The sequence below is a fragment of the Eurytemora carolleeae genome, unplaced genomic scaffold, assembly GCF_000591075.1.
Source record: "Eurytemora carolleeae unplaced genomic scaffold, Eaff_2.0 scaffold1223, whole genome shotgun sequence".
NCBI lineage: Eukaryota > Metazoa > Arthropoda > Copepoda > Calanoida > Temoridae > Eurytemora > Eurytemora carolleeae.
The window spans coordinates 40,827-61,503 of NW_019397119.1; the positions used below are offsets into that span (position 1 = coordinate 40,827).

A 20,677-nucleotide genomic window follows, 5' to 3' on the forward strand; every position below is an offset into this window, starting at 1 on the left:
GTCTAATCAGCATTGTCTGATATTCAAGTATTATCAGCATTGTCTGATATTCAAGTATTATCAGCATTGTCTGATATTCAAGTCTAATCAGCATTGTCTGATATTCAAGTATTATCAGCATTGTCTGATATTCATGTCTAATCAGCATTGTCTGATATTCATGTCTAATCAGCATTGTTTGATATTCATGTCTAATCAGCATTGTCTGATATTCAAGTTTTTTCAGCATTGTCTGATATTCATGTGTTATCAGCATTGTCTGATATTCATGTGTTATCAGCATTGTCTGATATTCATGTCTAATTAGCATTGTCTGATATTCATGTCTAATCAGCATTGTCTGATATTCATGTCTAATCAGCATTGTCTGATATTCATGTGTTATCAGTATTGTCTGATATTCATGTCTTATCAGCATTGTCTGATATTCAAGTATTATCAGCATGGTCTGATATTCATGTCTAATCAGCATTGCCTGATATTCATGTGTTTTCAGCATTGTCTGATATTCAAGTATTATCAGCATTGTCTGATATTCATGTCTAATCAGCATTGTCTGATATTCATGTCTAATCACCATTGTCTGATATTCAAGTTTTATCAGCATTTTCTGATATTCTTGTCTTATCAGCATTGTCTGATATTCATGTGTTATCAGCATTGTCTGATATTCATGTCTAATCAGCATTGTCTGATATTCATGTCTAATCAGCATTGTCTGATATTCATGTGTTATCAGCATTGTCTGATATTCATGTCTTATCAGCATTGTCTGATATTCAAGTATTATCAGCATTGTCTGATATTCATGTCCAATCAGCATTGTCTGATATTCAAGTATTATCAGTATTGTCTGATATTCAAATATTATCAGCATTGTCTGATATTCAAGTATTATCAGCATTGTCTCATATTCATGTCTTATCAGCATTGTCTGATATTCAAGAATTATCAGCATTGTTTGATATTTATGTCTAATCAGTATTGTAGGATATTCATGTTTTATCAGCAAGGTATTCATGTCTCATAAGTATTGTTCGAATTAACAACTTCTCTTTTGCTTGAAAGAACGATAATATCTTTCATATGATTGATCAGATAAAGGTTTAAAGTTTACCACTGTCAATCCTCTTTGAACTTAAAATGGTCCTGATATTGCAACACGTTTCAGTCAGGGGAGTACGAGGAAAGGGGGGCACAGGGTGCACGTACCCCCTCTACGGGTGCCCCCTTCCATGCAAAGGTGGGCCTTATCTATATATAAATTTGGCTTGTCTGTCTGTTTGTTTGTTTGTATCCAATAAACGTCAAAACGGCGGAACCGATCGGGCCCAAATTTTTTGTGGGACATCTAGGGACAGAACATGTTCACAATTAATTTAGAAGATGGGCGCGAAGCGCCCTAAAAGCCTAGAAAGAAGAGCGGGAAGCGACTTGAATTTCTAGTATATGTATGAAATGATTTTATATGATGTTGGGAAAAAATGATAAATTTGATTTTAAAAGGTAACTTAATTCATCCTTTTAAATATTTTTAAAACAAAAATTCAGGAAGCAAAAGTTATGGTAGCGCAAGCGATAAAAATTATTTTTGGTATTCAAGAATAAAATAAAAATTAGACATCAATATGCAAGTTTTTCATCTTTTTTGATTCTTTTTTTCCACAAATTCAGCAATTAAACCCCTCAACAATTATTTTAATATACCTTGCAAACACACCTAACTTCTATGGGAAAAAGTTATTTTTTTTACTGGGGCATCAGAGAGCATGTTTTTATCTTTTATTACAATTCATATTCAGCAAATAAACCCTACACATTTTCTTAACTTATTTAATTTCTGGGGGAAGGGGAAAATAATGTTTTAAAGGGGGAAATATTTTTAAGAAAGAAACTACGTTTTGCCACAAACTCAAACTTTCTAATCCCCATTTCTTTGTAACCTGATGATGTAAACATAATTTAAAACTTTGACTTTTAAGTTTTTCATAGTTAGCAAAACTAATTCATAGTTTTAAATATCAAANGATATGTGTTCTGAACCAGGGTAAGTCTACGTATGAAAGATATAAGGTTCTTTAATTATAGATGAAAAACTATACTAGTATTTTTGTCAAAATAGGGATTTTTAGGGGGGCACAAAATCTTCTAGGGGGTGTAAAAAAATGTCGGCGCGCTGGTGCATGCAAAATGTGCCCCCCCCCTTCACCAAAGCTCTCGTGCGCCCCTGTCACATCTCTAACATCAACATTGATTAGGAACCCAAAATTTATTTTTTTAATTTTATTATTATGTTTGTATCAGTGTCGTTTTTTAACTCACAAACAGATTTATGCTGCAGCCACAATGATGTAAATTTTCAGAATTCAACATTAATCTTTCTCATTTTTTCTTTTTTTCTAAAGGCTGAAAGGAAGAGTAGGAAATCATGTTCTCTTTAAAATTAGGGTCCTTTGAAATTCCAATTGCTGAGCACAGTAACCTTTGAGCAAATTTGTTTTCTTGCTTACCAATATCTCAGTAACATTATACATAATTCAATTTCTTTTCTTTATTTGTAATTTCTATGAAAATCTAAACAATTAATTTGTCTTATAACTGAATAAATCAGCCAAAAATTTGGCATTTTGGAAGACCGCGATTCAGCCTGGAGTTGAACATATCTTTCTCAGCATTTAGTTCCATCATCTTAGAGAGCAATGTTTTAATTTGAGTTTCTTATTTTCTGTATTTTACTCACAGCCTTTATACTCATGCGCATGTTATTGATCATCAAATTCATCACAACCAACCAATCTTTTTTTTTAAAGTTATTGGTTTTCATTACTTTTCAGGTCGACAAAACAGAATACTTCCTGCAGCGATTTTCAGTTTTATGTATTAAAAGAAGCTTAAGAAGTTTTTTTGTGTTTAGGGTTTCCACGAAATGACCATATTTTTGGCGCAAATATTTTGTTTGCGACCTTTTGCACATGAAGCGCAATAAGTTTTACGTAATTTGCGCAAAACCGGAAGTAAATTTTTACGCAAAACATGTTATTGCAAATTTACCAAAATTGACGGTTTCAGCACAGAATCAAACAACTGAAGGTTTATTAAAAAATTTACATAGAAATAAATTATGATTCTGCTGTTCTCAATTGGTTACTTTTAGTTACAAAATCTTCAAATTGAGGGACAAAAATCAATAAAACAGAAATTAGATGATGCGTAGTTTTTTTAGATGTCTGAATCTTTTTGTGTTGTTAAACTTTGATATTTCAAATGTTGACTACTTCTAGTCGAATGCACATGATTGAAATATCAAAGTTTAACAACACAAAAAGATTCAGACATCTATAAAAACTATGCATCAAAATTTAATTTTCAAATTTATAATTTCTGTAGACAACACTGAAACTTAGTCATCAAATTTGTATAAAGCCTTGACTTTGAAGTGTCGCAACGCCTCGACCTTTGGTTTTACCTCGCCAACTCACTGATACTGTTTTTGTAGGACTAGACATATTACATTTTAAAATTGCTACGCACCTGTTTCTATCTTAAGTTTAAAATGAGTAATTGGCAAAATACTGCTCTACTTTTGTGTGAGATCGTGCACACCTTGATTTGCAGTGTGCCATCATGCATCATGCATCATGCATCTGGTTGAAAAACAGAGTTTTAGGCAAGTAACCATTTCCTTTTTAAGCAATGTTGAGGGAAATGAAGTTTTCTAATGATTGCGCAAAGTGCTATTTTTTGGCGCAAATTCTAGCGCAACGGAAACAAAAAAAATGTGCTTTCTTTCGAAAAAATTGCGCAAAAGTTTTTTTTAGTGCGATGGGTTTTCGACAAGAAACAAAGTACCATGAAAATAGTCGCTTTGTAATATTTCCATCACTGGCTTAGTTACAATTTTATGCATACAAACATTTTCTGTCTTTTCAAAGTGGGTTGAGATGTTCTTGCCAGTATTTTTTCCACCAATTAGTCTTATCCTGCTCTTAACATTTAATGGATGTTTGGCCATCTTCATCCGATTTTATTGGTTAATTTTGAGTTTTACCATCTTGTGTGGTTTTCTTAAAAACACTCTTTATGTCTCATCTTTGATATTTGCAGGCGCGCTGGAAGAAAGGGTTTCAAACTACGTTGAAAATATGCATTTGTTTTTTTCTTCAAAACATCAAACTTGCATTTTAAATTCTTAATATCTTGCTTCGAAAAAGGAGACAGATACTCGCCAGTTAAATGTTTTGCAGATACATCATATAAAAATATGAGTTTTATGCCTCGGCACAAAATGATCCACACACATTTTTATTATAAAATAATGAATTTTTTATTTTTAGATTAAATACAAACAAAAACATTATCATGAAACTACACAAAAAGAAACTAAGCACTCAAACTATATGATTGTCTAATTTTTATATCTATTTAACCTAAAATGGTGAAAAGCTTTGACTTTTAGACCAAGCAGATCACTTCTTTTGAAATATCAAAGGCCAGTGATATAAGATATAAGGGCACAGTCACAGTAAAGTTAAAGGCAGATGCAGTTCTTTAAATAATAAAAATACTATAATCTCACAATAGATAGTTCATCCTCGTGTACAATTACAATTTATTATTTACAATTTAAGTTCTCATTAAAGACATTATTAGCTAGTAAGGTTATTATACCGGAAAATTTCCAGTTTTGAAATGGAATAATCCAGAAATTTGTTCCGCAAATCAGAATTCTAAAAAATTTCCAAATGAAATGGAACCTGGAATTTTTCTGGTTTACATTGTAACCCGGAAATCTTTCTGGTTTACGGAATGGAAACCGGAACTTTAAGGAACTCTGTTTCTGAATTCTGGAACGCCAAGCTCTAGGAAAAATCGTTCCAGAAAGGAATTGAGTCTTTGCCACAAACTCTGATTTTCTAATCACTTTGGAGCCAAATGTTAGACCTTAGATATTTCAAAATATGAATTCTGTTACATCAAATAATCAGAGTTTGAAATATCAAAGGTTTACAACTTCGGGTTCCAAAGATTCAATTCCTTTCTGGAACAAGGTTCCGAAATAACATCAAAAAACATCTTAAACTTATTTTAAAAAAACAGTAAGCAATACAACCTTCATATGATTCAATATATGAAAAAATTTGGTGTTTTCCATGGAGAACCTTACCCCTTTATGAGTTTTAATCATTTAAACACAAATTTATAAATTAAAACCAATTTTAAAACATTTAAAATTTTTAAATCAGATATTGTAAATCTCAGATATATAAATACATAGCTAGAGTTTTCTGTCGTATTTAAGATCAAATGCTGCGGAAAATGGTTTTACATATCAATTGCTGTCCTTTATATTTAAGGGCTATTAATTTACCTAGACATAAATAATAAAAAGCAGTTTCTAAAAAATTATCAAAAAACTTATGACTCTACAATGATATTTGGATAAAATTTTCATAATTCATATTCAACCCTTTAAAGCTGCAAACATCTAGCAACTTTATTTGCAGACAGATGATGAAACGTTACAGCTCTAAAGCATTTTAAAATAGATTTCAAGACGTCATTTCATGCGCTCTTGCTATGTTTTCTTTTATGCATGCACATTTTGTTTAAAAATGAATTACTAAAATTGTGTAGAAATGATGTCAATACTACATCAGGTTATGTAATGGAAACAAAATTTTTAAGTTTAGGGAATGAATTTCGTAAAAATTTTTAGGTTAACTAAATCGAAACCAGACAATTTCTGCTGTACAGAAAAGAAACCGGAAATTTCTGAAATCCTGTCCCAGAATTTTGGAACAAATGATTCAGGTCCTGCATGTACAGAAATATATTTTTTTTCACCTGGTCTACATAATGTGACCCAAACAACGTATAATGAAAATAAACCATGTCATATCTTTTAAATTTTTTCATGAATTTTAGTAGTACTAATTCTTGTTGAGACTGTAGTTTATCTGTGGGTCTTCATTCAACGGTTTTCACTTTTCAAGAGGCCATTAAAATTTTCTAGCCCCTCTCCTCTGTGAAAGCCCTGGATGGGATGAAATGAGACACATAAATAAGAATTTAAAAAATTTAAGTATTTTAAAGCCATAAATATGACCGCCTAATAGTTCACACTAGTATAACTTCAACTACATCTAAATCAGGTATGCATTCTATTATGTAGTTAATATTACTTACTGTTCTTTTCTTTTGAATTGTTATAATGATAAAGCTGATAACACATGATTATGAGTATTCCTTTAGGAAGCCATTTTATATTTAATTTCAGCTGTCATTAAAGGCAATGGTACAAGAATTAGCTCTATATTCAATTCAAAATTGATACTGCCTGAATTGCATGCATGAGCATTGTGCAAGCAGAGAGTGAGCCATTTCATATTATTTTCTTGTTTGACACTAGAAAGTTATGATAAGTTAACTTTTTCTCCTTGTCATGATTAAATCAATCAGTATTCATAAAATCAAAACAAACACAGATAAAATTTGAATATTCATATGCTTTTAAAGATTGGTGATGATAATATTTCCAAAACATATTTTTCAATTATAAAATAGATTTTCTCCTTTCAAAGCAAACTTTTTGTTTTTAAAAGAATAAATAAATATTTAAAAGGACTGTATAAGCGAGAAAAAATGGGGTATAGACTTAATTCAATATTTATGGGTTGTAATATCTGAATAATTAATTTTAAATTTAATTGAATTATTTACAATCTGAGTGAAATGTTGCAACCTCATGAATTTTTATGTGTTTAACCCTTTTTTCCTTATATGCTCAACAGATTAAAATAAAATTAGCAGTGATTAAATATTGAATTTAATTCGATATCAGCCTATAACCCCTTTTAATTTGTTTGCGAACACTTCCTTTAAGGAACCCTGGCCAAGTCTTTTAAAGAACAATATTTGCTATCAGATCATTGTACTTAGAATTGATAAGCTTCCATGAATGTGTAGAGTGAACATGTTTCTCTCCTATTCAAGAATGCATCCTACCAGAACTTTAGCATCTGCAGGCATAATTGTGCAATCTCCATTATTGTGCGGATGAACAAGGTTTAGACCAATATCTTCATGGCGCTCATTTATTGGATTCCACATATACAAGTTTCTTGTTGAAAATGAGTATCTGTTACTGTATCCCCCCATCTAAATTTTTAATTTTAATAATTTATTTTTTGGATAAGGGTTGTGGGCACAAGCTCACACATACAAATAAAAACGAGATATCAATAAATCTATTTCTAGTTTGTTATCAAAGTCTTTCTATTATTTTGTTCTGCTCAAGATTAGTTAAAAGTCATACACCCCAACGTTTTGTGTTGCGCCATTGTCTTAAAAACTTGACTATGGGTAACCCTTTAAACCATAGTGAACGCGGGCTGATCTTGCTTCCTTTTTTTTCCTTAGGCTTAACTATTTGGTTTGGTTAATAATATGATTTTTGTAATCCATGAAGCGTTGATTTGCCAATGACTTGTAGAAGGCTGGATTTTCAAACATAATTGAGTTATGTTCTTTTGTCCTTTTCTCAGTCAGTCATGAAAAGTAAAAAGAAAGAAATACGAAAAAAATTTTCCTTTTAAGAATTGATTTTGTTTCTTTTGTCTTTTCTCTTCCATCTAACCTTTCCTATCTTTTTTTAAAATCTGTGTTCACTGTCCGTAAAAAATTCTCTCTCAAATTCTCCTACTTAACTTTTCCTTACTTACTAGTGCTATCCTTTCTGCACTTTAATTGGATCAGCCTGTGCAAATGTCATGTTCATCAGTGCCCATCATTAGTCTATAGCTTGACAAAAACACAACACTCCGGCCAGAATATATTCCCCTCAACCTTCTTGTAAAATAAAATAAGAATATCCCCCCATCTAAATATATAAATAATAAATGTGAATATTTTCTAATCATATTCTAAAAAGTACATTCAAAATCAAAAATAAATATACCTCAAAACTTTCATATGGTGTAAGTGATATAATAGTAGAATAATATGAGGTGTATTGGGGAGTTGTAAAAGTCATCCATCCTCCACTTCCATTTGCTTCATAAACAGAGAGATCAAAAAACTGTTGTCTAGATAGATTGTCACCAACTAAAACAATAATCTTATTTCCAGTTCCTCTTCGTCTGATTATAACGCAGGCCATGTTATTCCCTGACCAGTATAGAGAAGGCATTGCTGACCATATGTTAGAAGAAATTGTATAAAAATAAGCATTAGAACGTGAATTTCCTGCCATGGAATATATCCTGTCATATCCTGGGTCAGGCACAGCACAATGTCTATGTACGGGTACAGGATAAGAGGCAACAGTAACCCATCCCTTAGATTCTGTCCATCTGTCTACTTGAGTAAGGTCTCCACCATTATGACCTGCAATTGCAAATGCAGCATCACCATAGGTAGTAAATTCATAATAACCTCTTGTTATAGGCATGCTTGCCATTGTACTCCATGCAGGAGAATGCTCATTAGTATCCAAAAAAAAGCAACTGCTCAAATATGGACCTCCATAGTTATGACCACCACAAATCATTAACCTGTAATCCACAGCTGTAACACCAGTTGCAAATCTACCAGGAGAGAAAGGTGGAATCTTGTTGTGACAAGTTGCAGGAAGATGAGGATCTCCTTTCCTTAACCTATCCCTGAGGAGAACACTCCAGGTGTCTGGATAATCTGAACCAGATGTTGTGTGACCTCCCCAGCATACAGCAGCATATTCTCTTAGTGAAACACAGTCTTGCAGAGCTTTGAAGTTGTTGGATTTCTTAACAGTTGTCCAATAACCAGCATTCATTTCATTTTGAAGATATAAGTATTTATCTTCAAAATTGTTTGTCTCTTGGTTGAATTCAAATATATTCTTTAGACTGTTTCCATATCTTGTAGTTGATGAACCCATTAAGAATGCACTGTATGGGGTTAAAGTTATCATTCGCATCAAATTTTGACGCCCATTACCAAACAAATTGCTTGCTTGCTTCCATCCACTATTGTTTGAGAGATCATAATATATCACTGCTTCTGTTCTTCCTCCTTTAACAACAAGCAACCATTTCTCCCCAGTGGTCTTGATAATGATTCCACAACTGGGATCCATCACAGCTTGATTACCAATAAGATTGCTATGAAATACCCAAACATTCTTAGAGACTGCATAATAGTATACTTGCATTTTATCACCAACGTTACATTCATGTCCACCAATCATCCATATTCTATCCTCTTCAACATCAGCAATTGAACAATGACGATGATTTGGATATGGTAGATTTGCTCTAGATGTCCATATATTTGTTTGATGATTAAACTCATGCAATGTGTTTATGCATCCTCCACCTCCAACCCAGTAATCATATCCCCCAACAATGTAAATTGAAGTTTGATAAGTTAGCATTTCAAAATTTCTCCTCTTTCTAGGTAAGTTCGGTGAATTGGTCCATGCTCCATTATCAGCATTTAAATCAAATTTTTTACAGTCAATTAGTGGATCTTTTGCGTTATAGTAGTGTCCTCCACAAATATAAAGCCAACCATCTAGCTCAGCCATTCCTGGACTATATCTTCCTTGAATATCACCAATTTTGTGATTAACACAGGTATATCGCTGATTTGTAAAAACAGTAATCTGGTTTGGATAAACAGATCCATCAGTTGTATGACCTCCAAACCCAATGGCAATCATTTCATCTGAATTATCTGTACAGAAAAAACTTCCAATTGTGTTTACACACTTTTGTTCAATTGCATTCTTTCTCATATTTCTCCAGTACCCTACTTGACCTGCTCCATAGTTTTCCACTCCTATTTTGCTTATAACCAATGGTTTCGGTTCTTTATAGTTTGCAACACATAAAGTATTTTTGCTGTTGTCTAAAACTTTGATTATTGTGTCTCCTGACTTTTTATCATAAAACAAATTCATGAAAAAAAGGTTAAATTTGCTATTGGATAGGGATGCAATTGAGGTAGAGCTGAACAAGATCACACAGTTAATAGTCTCACATCTGCTAATCTCTGAAGCACCGGCCCGTAAAGTTATCATGTAAGAAATAGATAAATTTGCATTTGCAACATAAAATTGTGCTTTATTTTCAATAGCAACCTCAAATCTGAAAGTATGTTGCTGCTCATCTCCAATGTCTGAAAAGCTGACGTCAAAGTATTTCATCCCATTATTTCCAAATGTTTCAGCATTATATCCTGGGTAGCTGTTACAGTTATGCCAGTTAGGATTGATACATTCATCAATATCAGTACACCCTGCTACAGGGTCTCCAGTGAAACCAACCTTGCAAGTACATACAAAGGTTCCTGGGAAATTCCAGCAGTTAGAGTTTGCACCACAGTTATTAGTTCCAACTCTACACTCATCTATGTCAATACATCCACTGTGCTCAGCAAAATCTTCATAACCTTGATTACAAGTGCAAGTGAAGCTTCCAATTGTATTTGTGCAAACAGTGTTCCGCCCACAATACAATAAACCTTCAAATTGTCCATTGTTTGGGGAACATTCATTTAATTCAGTGCAATATGGCTTTGCTGCTGATATAACACAATAGTGTCCAGGAATACAATCCTCATTATCTTGACATCCAACCTCATTTTGTCCACACAGATGGTAACGTTTGTTGCATGGTCTATAACAACAATTGTCAGTTGATGTAAACTCAAATGTTTCAGAATTTCTAGGAAAAATATGTCTAGGAAAATAGATTGTGTTAAGACAATAATCATTTCCACATTTCAGCCAACCTCGTTCACTGTTTTTACAGTCTGAATCTGAATCACAGTGTCCACCACCCTCATCGCATGGATGTTCTGGAGTACATCGCTTTTCACAGCAATCATCTTCCTCATCCCACCTTCCTCCTGGTTGTCTCCATTTCATGCAGTTGTTATGTCCACACATAAGAACACCAGAACAGTCATTATCTGTGTTGCAGTCTCCTTCTCCAATGCCACAAAGATTCAGTTTCCCTCTGTTACAACAGTGCTCTCCGCCACGACAGATCCTGTCAATCAGAGGCGGAGCTTCAAAATCAATCATGATTTCTTTTTCTTCTTCACCAACAGCTGGATCTTCAAGAAATGCAAGATTTGCCAAGTCACAAACTTTGGAGTCCTTGTCATAACTGAAAAATAATTGACTTTTTTTTTGATTTTATACAGGGTTACGATAAAGGACGAGACATTAATAAAGACTTATAACTCTTCAAAAATGATTTTATTTAGTTTGATTGTGGTAATTTGCCTTGAAAATAGTATGATTTTCCAAAAATACTTCTTTGACCAAGATTTGCTAAATTTTTGCTTGTAATACAGTTTGTCCTGTAATTGATTTCATGTCTTGTGTTTAAACCTTGAAAGGTAATATAATACGCAGACAAATTCTGTTCATTGTGTACCGGGTGGAGAACAAAACGTGATGACTTAAAAATGACAGAGTGTCATGTTTGATGTAAAGCTTGGGTAAAATGTTATTCTGAGCAATTTCATTTATAAATTTCATTCAAATTATTCTGCAATGTGGAGTTAAACTAACTTCATATACTTTTACCTTTTACATGAGAAAACACAGAATATGTAAATAATGCTTAAGCAGGTGCACATGAGTTATGAATAGAGGTTCCAGTGAATAAAAACAGGTGCACATGAGTTATGAATAGAGTTTCCAGTGAATGTAAACAGGTGCAAATGAGATATTAATGGAGTTTGCAGTGAATGAAAACAGGTGCACATGAGATATGAATAGAGGTTCCAGTGAATAAAAACAGCTGCATATGAGTTATGAATAGAGGTTCCAGTGAATAAAAACAGCTGCATATGAGTTATGAATAGAGGTTCCAGTGAATAAAAACAGGTGAACATGAGTAATGAATAGAGGTTCCAGTGAATAAAAACAGCTGCATATGAGTTATGAATAGAGGTTCCAGTGAATGAAAACAGGTGCACATGAGTTATAAATAGAGTTTCCAGTGAATGAAAACAGGTGCACTTGAATTATGAATAGAGTTTTTAGTGAATGAAAACAGGTGCACATGAGAAATGAATTGAGTTTCCAGTGAATGAAAAAAGGTGCACATGAGATATGAATAGAGGTTCCAGTGAATGAAAACAGGTGCACATGAGTTATGATTAGAGTTTTTAGTGAATGAAAACAGGTGCACATGAGATATGAATAGAGTTTCCAGTAAATGAAAACAGGTGCACATGAGTTATGAATAGTGGTTCCAGTGAATGAAAAAGGTGCACATGAGTTATGAATAGAGGTTCCAGTGAATGAAAACAGGTGCACATGAGATATGAATAGTGGTTCCAGTGAATGAAACAGGTGCACATGAGATATGAATAGAGTTTCCAGTAAATGAAAACAGATGCACATGAGTTATGAACAGTGGTTTCAGTGAATGAAACAGGCGCACATGAGTTATGAATAGAGGTTCCAGTGAATGAAAACAGGTGCACATGAGATATGAATAGTGGTTCCAGTGAATGAAATAGGTGCACATGAGTTATGAATAGAGTTTCCAGTGAATGAAAACAGGTGTACATGAGATATGAATAGAGGTTCCAGTGAATGAAACAGGTGCACATGAGTTATGAATAGAGTTTCCAGTGAATGAAAACAAGTGCACATGAGTTATGAATAGAGTTTTCAGTGAATGAAAACAGGTACACATGAGTTATGAATAGTGGTTCCAGTGAATGAAACAGGTGCACATGAGATATGAATAGAGTTTCCAGTAAATGAAAACAGATGCACATGAGTTATGAACAGTGGTTTCAGTGAATGAAACAGGTGCACATGAGTTATGAATAGAGTTTCCAGTGAATGAAAACAGGTGCACATGACATATGAACAGAGGTTCCAGTGAATGAAAACAAGTACACATGATTTATGAATAGAGTTTCCAGTGAATGGAAAACCAAAATTGCAAACATTTTGCACGAAACCAACAATGCAAAATTTTGAGAAAGTTTTGTTTTCAAGAAACAAAATAAAAAAATTGCGAGATTTCCTCAGATCTCTGAATACTCATTTTCTTTTACTTAAATCAAACATATCTTAAGTGAAAATATTTTGCAAGCTTCTACGTTTAATTAACGCATATTTAAAAATCTCTTTAAAAATACTTTATAAAAAATGTTTATAAAAATAGGTTAATTATGCTCACAAAGATGCACATGAACTAGCAATACCTAAGCAAGTGCAGAATATGTTTGGTTTAGATTTGACTCAATGGAGTCTTATTAGTAAAAAGAATGGTTGTATCAAATAGTATTAAATGGAAATTTTAAGCTTTTAGTAATGTCCAAAAATGCAAATTAGTTGAAAACTTAATTATTCTGAATAAACTGTAATGTATTATCGGACTTTCCATACATTAAATGTGCTGTGATCATGATACAAGTTTTTGGTGTGAATGTTCAAAAAAGTGTTAATCAATTTGAAATTGAGGCTCTCTCATCAACTACTATCTATTTAGATAAATATACCTGAAAGCATTACAAAAAGATCCATGAATATGTTCCAAGTGACTGCACTGAATCCCACATTTTTTTATGGATTGAACTTTACTACTTTTAGTTAGGTGAGCGTAGAAGGATGTTTCTGATATATTCTTGGTACTGATGACAAAAATTAGTTGTTGAACATAGTTTTTTACAATTTTGAAATTCACCTAGAAAACAGAAAATATGCAAAACAATTTACATAGGGAAAATGGTTTGGAGTAAAAAAAAGCAAGAAAAATGACTTTCAAAGTTAACGATTAAATTTTATATTTCTTAAGAAAATTCTGTTTTCATGTTACCTAAGATGATTTATTTCCATTTTAAAACTTTTCCTCCCCTTCTTCCAAATTTTTTTTTTTGACATTGAATAATATTTTTTTATTCTTTCCAAGAATTGGGAAATTCCACCTTAAATTAAATTTTTTTTGTACACCTCTTCTTAAATTGTTAAATATTGCATAAAATGGAAAAAAATTTCAGAGTACATGAACAAATTTGCCTTTAAAAATAATATTAATTTGTCATCCCTGAAGTAAAGAGTCTGAGAAACTGCTGTTGTTAACATGCAGATCAGAACTCCCAGGCATAGCATTCTAGATTGAAAAATAATATTCAAATTTATAACCATTTTTTTCATCTATTTGTTGGATTGTTTTTAGTTGTTCACTAAAAAATTAAAATCTAGGAAATCTGAAAATAAAACAGTAAATTTTGCAAAATTATTTATTTCGCTTGCATAATAATAAGCAACAACAAGCTGAAATTATTAACAGCAAGAGCTTTTTTAATATGTAAGTTTTAAATCTGTAGCTCAAATAATAAAAAAGTATGGGACTTCTTTTGCTGAAGGCTCTGTTCTAGAACAAGGAAGGATAGAAATTTTCAACGCTCTTTATCATTAACAATTATCCACTGTTTCCACAAAGAACGAAGCAGATCAGAATGGGAATGCCGCAATTGGAAAAGAACAAACAAGAAAAATAAATAATTTAGCTGAAGGCCCTCTTACTAGAACAAATAATGAACAATTTGAAAAATATTGGAACACGCGATCTGCCCTACTAATAATGCAATATGATCAGAGCTGAAAACTTTAGAATGGTGGATATCAAGATTAATGCTTAAATGGTTTTACTAAACCTTAGATTATGTTAATACGCATTTGATATCCAAGAAAGAAGTTAAAAATTTAACCAATCAGCATGTCATAATAATATGTACTCTTTAACTTTTGAAAAACCAGTTTTGATTTCTGGTGTTGATGGTGTCATATCAATTAAACTAAACATCGATTGAACGAACGTACGTTTTGGATTAATGTTCATTAAGACTAACGTTCAAAATGACAATAGTCCTAATATATGTTTTTTAATAATTTCATTTTAACATGATTAAATTTATATTTCTTTAAATGCCGGCTTGTGAACAGCTGACTTTAATTCAATCGGATATTATTAGTCCGATCAATACAGCATTCAAGCATATCTTTTATACAGAAGAAATATCCAAAAAGAGGATTATAAGGATCGTGATTAAGGATATCTCATTCTAAAGTTTTCAGCTCAGGAGAGATGAAAATGATTAAACTATAACAGGCCAAAATTTTACATACTTAAAAACCAGAAAATTGGGCTTCTGAATAAAAAAATATCTCTTCATAGTAAACGTTTGTTTTGAGATTTTCGAGTTCTTCTTGTAAATAAAACATATCTCCCAAATCATTCAAGTTAGATCTGAGGTTCAATTAATCAAAAAATGAATTTATAAGAATTCAACCCGTTTTAAGATAAAAAACAGCAATATCTTTTTTATTTTGCCCAAACATTTAAAGTATGCATTAAATCCCTCTTTCAAGAACAAGAAGTCAGAATTCATTTGTCCCAGATATTTGATCATTTCTTGTTCATTCTTAAATGTTTGTTTTCAATGTATGGTAGTTGAACTGAGATTGCAGTATTATTGAGAAATATTTTAGGATTTATTTGAGACCTATCAGACGTTTTTACGGTCCTACACATTGTCTATTTTGGAGAGATGATTTTGAGAATTGATTTTATTTAAATTATTCAATCACTACCACGAAAAATATAACAAAAATTCGACAGTAAGTTAATTAGTTTTTTAGGAACAGTTTAAGAGAATAAAAAAAATTACTTCTTATTATCGAAAATAAGTAATCTATTTCATTTATTGGTTTCTTTAATGTCTCAATGTTCAAAGCCATTTTCTGTAGATTTCCTGGAATTTCTAATGAAAAGACTACACTTGCAGAATTAAAAAAATGAGAAATATGTTCCAAAACATCTATTCAGTTTACTGTAGAAATTTTGATAAATTTTTCTTCGTCATTTTTGAATAATTTTTATGAAACCAATTCTCAAAATCATAACTCTAAAATGTACATTGTATGAGGATTTTAAAGATTGAATTTGCGCCGTAAAAACGTCTGATAGGTCTCAAATGAATCCTAAACATTTCTCAAAAATACTGCAATCTCAGTTTAACTACCATACATTGTCGATCACTCCCTTTAATATATTTTTTTAAAGCAGGACTTGGCTCAATTTTCTATTTAGTAAAATGACGGTTGGTCTGGTACTTCCAGAATTGTTCTTTCCAAATAAAAATAATATTTTAGGTGGAAGTAATCTTTTGCAGCAAGTTTAAATGTTCATTTGCAATTGTTCAGATTAATTGTTATATTGCCAAAATTAAATAATGTTATTAACATTAAAATAGGTTTTCATAAAATAGCTATAAATTAAATATAGTTGTGTACAAAAGAAAGACAATATTTTGAAAATAAACTCTGTTAAATCTGTTAACCTATAAAGCAAAATCCTTCAATTTTGAATGAAAAAAAAAATTTAAAAAAACAGAAAATAATAAGGATTACTTTGAAGAAGCTTCGAAAAAAAGCCTTATCTGAATAGAAAGTTCAGTTCTTAGATAAGAATGAACAGATATAAAAAAATTTGGTCTTTTGAAAAAATTTCACTTGTAAAAAAATGATTTTTTAGCCATATATGTTACCCCCAACTCAAAGCTTTCCATAAAAATGTTCAGCAGTTTGACCAGCTAAAGCTGACATATAAATATATATAGATACATGCATATAAACATATGTGAAAAGCTTTATTACATAAATATTATGTATAGAAAAATACAACTGGGTTAAATTGTATTAAATGGGTAAATGTACCTTCTCCTTGGATAGCCTTCCCCTAAATGTTCCTCAAATGTCAGGAGTTCATTAATTTTTAATGACATAGAGAATTGGACCGGAGCAAACAGGAAATATAAAGTACTCATATCAATGTTCAGCAGAGATTCTGGGGAGGACAACAATTAATTTCTACCAAATTACAATATTGTGTTTTTACTTGATTCCTGTCAACTTTTTAAACATTTTGGAATTTTAATTTTTTACATTTAAAGGGAGTGTTCGCGAAAAATGAAAGGGGGTATAGGCTTAATGCGATAAAAAAGCGCTTTTGATCGCTACTAATCTTACTTCTATCTGTTGCGTCTGTAAGGAGAAAATTGTTAAAGACGTCTCATACCGAATAACATGGCGTCCAAACAAATTGAGAAAATTGCAACAAACGACTTAGACCGTAAAAAAATCAATTTAATTTCAAACAAATCATTTAGATATTACAACCAATAGTCATCGATTATCTTTCGCCACATTTGTATATATTTGATATTTCATACTAGTTTTGATTTTGTTTTTTAAAATAATATTTAGCTTACAACTTGTTTTCGAACATTCCTGGAAAATATGAAAATGTCGTCTTCATTACAAGGAGCCAAAACAAACCAACAACAATTAGTTTTTTCCCTTTTTATAATAAAAACATTGTTGCAAAAATTTTTAAATGTAAACTTTTACAAAAAACTATTTTTTATGTTGAAACCATGCATCTGCCTCCTTAAAGGGACTGTAAAGGAAAAATGAAAGGAGGCTGAAACCTGAAAATCTCAGGAGTTGATTGAGACATATAAGAGTTCTATCTAATGTTCCTGTCTCGAGAAATTGATATTAAACGATTATTTTTCGATGCATTCTTATAAAGTTAATATTTCATAATATTTTGATTTTGTTTTTTTTAAATAATATTTTTCTGGCGCTGGATTTTCGAACATTTCTGGAAAATATGAAAAAGCCCTTATTTTTTGCCGTAAGCCAATACCCCCTTTCATTTTTCGCGAACACTCCCTTTAAAGGGGAAAAACAAAACAAAACATGTAAAAACTTACCAAGTCATCACATTGAACGAATGATTTAGATATAGATAAACAGACAGATAGATATATTTGACTAAATATTTGACTAAATAACAATTACAGGAACAACAATTTTTACATTTTTATTTTGCCAGGACCTTCTTTACCATTACTGGTTATTTTTGAATGAGAGGCCATTTTGAAGCGATAAATACATGTTAAATTAAAGAAAAACTAAATAAAACAAAACAATTTAGAACTTAAGAAAGTAACGTGAGGTGAAGGAAAAGGTATTGAAGAATAGAGAGGAAAAGGAGTAGATAAAGGAAAGGTATTGAAGAATAGAGAGGAAAAGGAGTAGATAATTTACCATTACTGGTTATTTTTGAATGAGAGGCCATTTTGAATGAGAGGCCATTTTGAATGAGAGGCCATTTTGAATGAGAGGCCATTTTGAATGAGAGGCCATTTTGAAGCGATAAATACATGTTAAATTTAAGAAAAACTAAATAAAACATACAATTTAGCTAAAGAAAGCAACGTGAGGTGAAGGAAAAGGAAAGGAGTAGATAGAGGAAAGGTATTGAAGAATAGAGAGGAAAAGGAGTAGATAGGGGAAAGGTATTGAAGAATAGAGAGGAAAAGGAGTAGATAGAGAAAAGGTATTGAAGAATAGAGAGGAAAAGGAGTAGATAGAATCGTCTGGTGGGGTGGACAACCCATCACACAAAGTTTATAATGTTAAATGTTTTATTATGCTATGTTATAATAACAGGGGAAAGGGGAATTGAATAAAGATTTAGCAAGAAAAGCACACTTTCGATTTATACAATTAAAATTACTATATTCTTAAAGAAAACTTTTTTTTTAACTTGTTTGAAATATGCTTATTACAACTTTCCTGAATAAAAGTAAATACTTTTTAATGATTTATGTAGATACACATTACTTCCTTAAAAGAGGAATCACTTCAATAGTTAGCTAAACCGCGATTTTTTTGGTCCTAATAAGAACTTCTAATTATCAGCGTGGAAATTCCGTTGATTAATAAGTAATTTTTATCGTCTCTTTTATGGAAAAATGGTCATATCATTAATAATTTAGCTAATAGGCTTAAGTATCTACTAAGTTAATTGTCTTTTATAAAAACAATATTCAATTGATTCATTTATTATTAAAAAGGAAACAAAAAAAGGAAACAAAGAAAGGGAACAAAGAAAGGAAACGAAGAAAGGAAACAAAGAAAGAAAACATAAAAAGGAAACAAAGAAAGAAACAATGAAAGAAAACAAAGAAAGGAAACAAAGAAAGGAAACAAAGAAAGGAAACGAAGAAAGGAAACAAAGAAAGAAAACAAAGAAAGGAAACAAAGAAAGGAAACAAAGAAAGGAAACAAAGAAAGGAAACGAAGAAAGGAAACAAAGAAAGAAAACAAAGAAAGGAAACAAAGAAAGAAACAATGAAAGAAAACAAAGAAAGGAAACAAAGAAAGGAAACAAAGAAAGGAAAAAAAGAAAGGAAACGAAGAAAGAAAACAAAGAAAGAAAAAAAAGAAAGGAAACAAAGAAAGAAACAATGAAAGAAAACAAAGAAAGGAAACAAAGAAAGGAAGAAGAAAGGAAACAAAGAAAGAAAAAAAAGAAAGGAAACAAAGAAAGAAACAATGAAAGAAAACAAAAAAAGGAAACAAAGAAAGGAAACAAAGAAAGGAAGCGAAGAAAGGAAACAAAGAAAGAAAACAAAGAAAGGAAACAAAGAAACAAACAAAGAAAACAAAGAAAGGAAACAAAGAAAGGAAACAAAGAAAGGAAACAAAGAAAGGAAACAAAGAAAGGAAACAAAGAAAGGAAACAAAGAAAGGAAACAAAGAAAGGAAACAAAGAAAGGAAACAAAGAAAGGAAACAAAGAAAGGAAACAAAGAAAGGAAACAAAGAAAGGAAACAAAGAAAGGAAACAAAGAAAGGAAACAAAGAAAGGAAACAAAGAAAGGAAACAAAGAAAGGAAACAAAGAAAGGAAACAAAGAAAGGAAACAAAGAAAGGAAACAAAGAAAGGAAACAAAGAAAGGAAACAAAGAAAGGAAACAAAGAAAGGAAACAAAGAAAGGAAACAAAGAAAGGAAACAAAGAAAGGAAACAAAGAAAGGAAACAAAGAAAGGAAACAAAGAAAGGAAACAAAGAAAGGAAACAAAGAAAGGAAACAAAGAAAGGAAACAAAGAAAGGAAACAAAGAAAGGAAACAAAGAAAGGAAACAAAGAAAGGAAGCAAAGAACGGAAACAAAGAAAGGAAAAAAAGAAAGGAAACAAAGAAAAAAAGGAAACAAAGAAAGGAAACAAAAAAGGAAACGAAGACAGGAATCAAAGAAACTGAAATGATTTGACTTCAGAATTCTATTGTTATCACTTTACAGAAAAACGATAGTTTTGTCCAAGTGATTAAATACTATAGTGGACCACGACATATATATATATATATATTAATTGGTCTGTACGGAGGGCCAAAGTGAATAAATACTTATTTATTCACTTTGACGGAGGGCACAGTACAATAGAAACTGGACTCCCTTTGTTTACAAACACAGACTTAGAATTTGTATTTATATGAATTAATGTAAATTAAGATTTCAGAAGTGAATTTTAGCCATTTTACTCCACAATAAATAATTTCAGACAGCACAATAATGCATGAATGCATAATCTGCAAAACAAGGAATGCACAGTTTGTGATACTGAAAAATGAAGATCTTCGAAATATATCTCTTCCTCTTGGTCTTCACTTTTGAATTTTGACAGATTTAAGAGTTGTTGAGAACTAAGACATGCAGGGTGTTGCACGAAACATCACATTTAATAAATCGTTATTATTGGTCAAAAAAATCTTTTGCTTCATTATCTTTTACTTTGAAATC

General features: G+C 31.5%; 1 protein-coding gene across 1 annotated transcript; it reads right to left on the reverse strand.

Moving 5' to 3' along the window:
- Nucleotides 1-6,969: 6,969 nt before the first annotated feature.
- On the reverse strand, nucleotides 6,970-13,650 carry LOC111712069 (uncharacterized). The gene is made up of 3 exons (XM_023486579.1): nucleotides 13,519-13,650; nucleotides 7,958-11,153; nucleotides 6,970-7,158 (listed from the first exon to the last, which is right to left on the reverse strand). Exons 2-3 carry the CDS (start codon nucleotides 11,066-11,068, stop codon nucleotides 6,985-6,987), a joined length of 3,285 nt encoding a protein of 1,094 aa, XP_023342347.1. The 5' UTR covers nucleotides 11,069-11,153; nucleotides 13,519-13,650; the 3' UTR covers nucleotides 6,970-6,984.
- Nucleotides 13,651-20,677: the final 7,027 nt, after the last annotated feature.

Coding starts and splice junctions, on each gene's coding strand:
- LOC111712069 (XM_023486579.1), bottom strand. CDS start 11,068: ATGATTGATTTTGAAGCTCCGCCTCTGATTGACAGGATCTGTCGTGGC. Junction 7,159..7,957: donor CACCATATGAAAGTTTTGAG/GTATATTTATTT, acceptor TTAAAAATTTAG/ATGGGGGGATACAGTAACAG.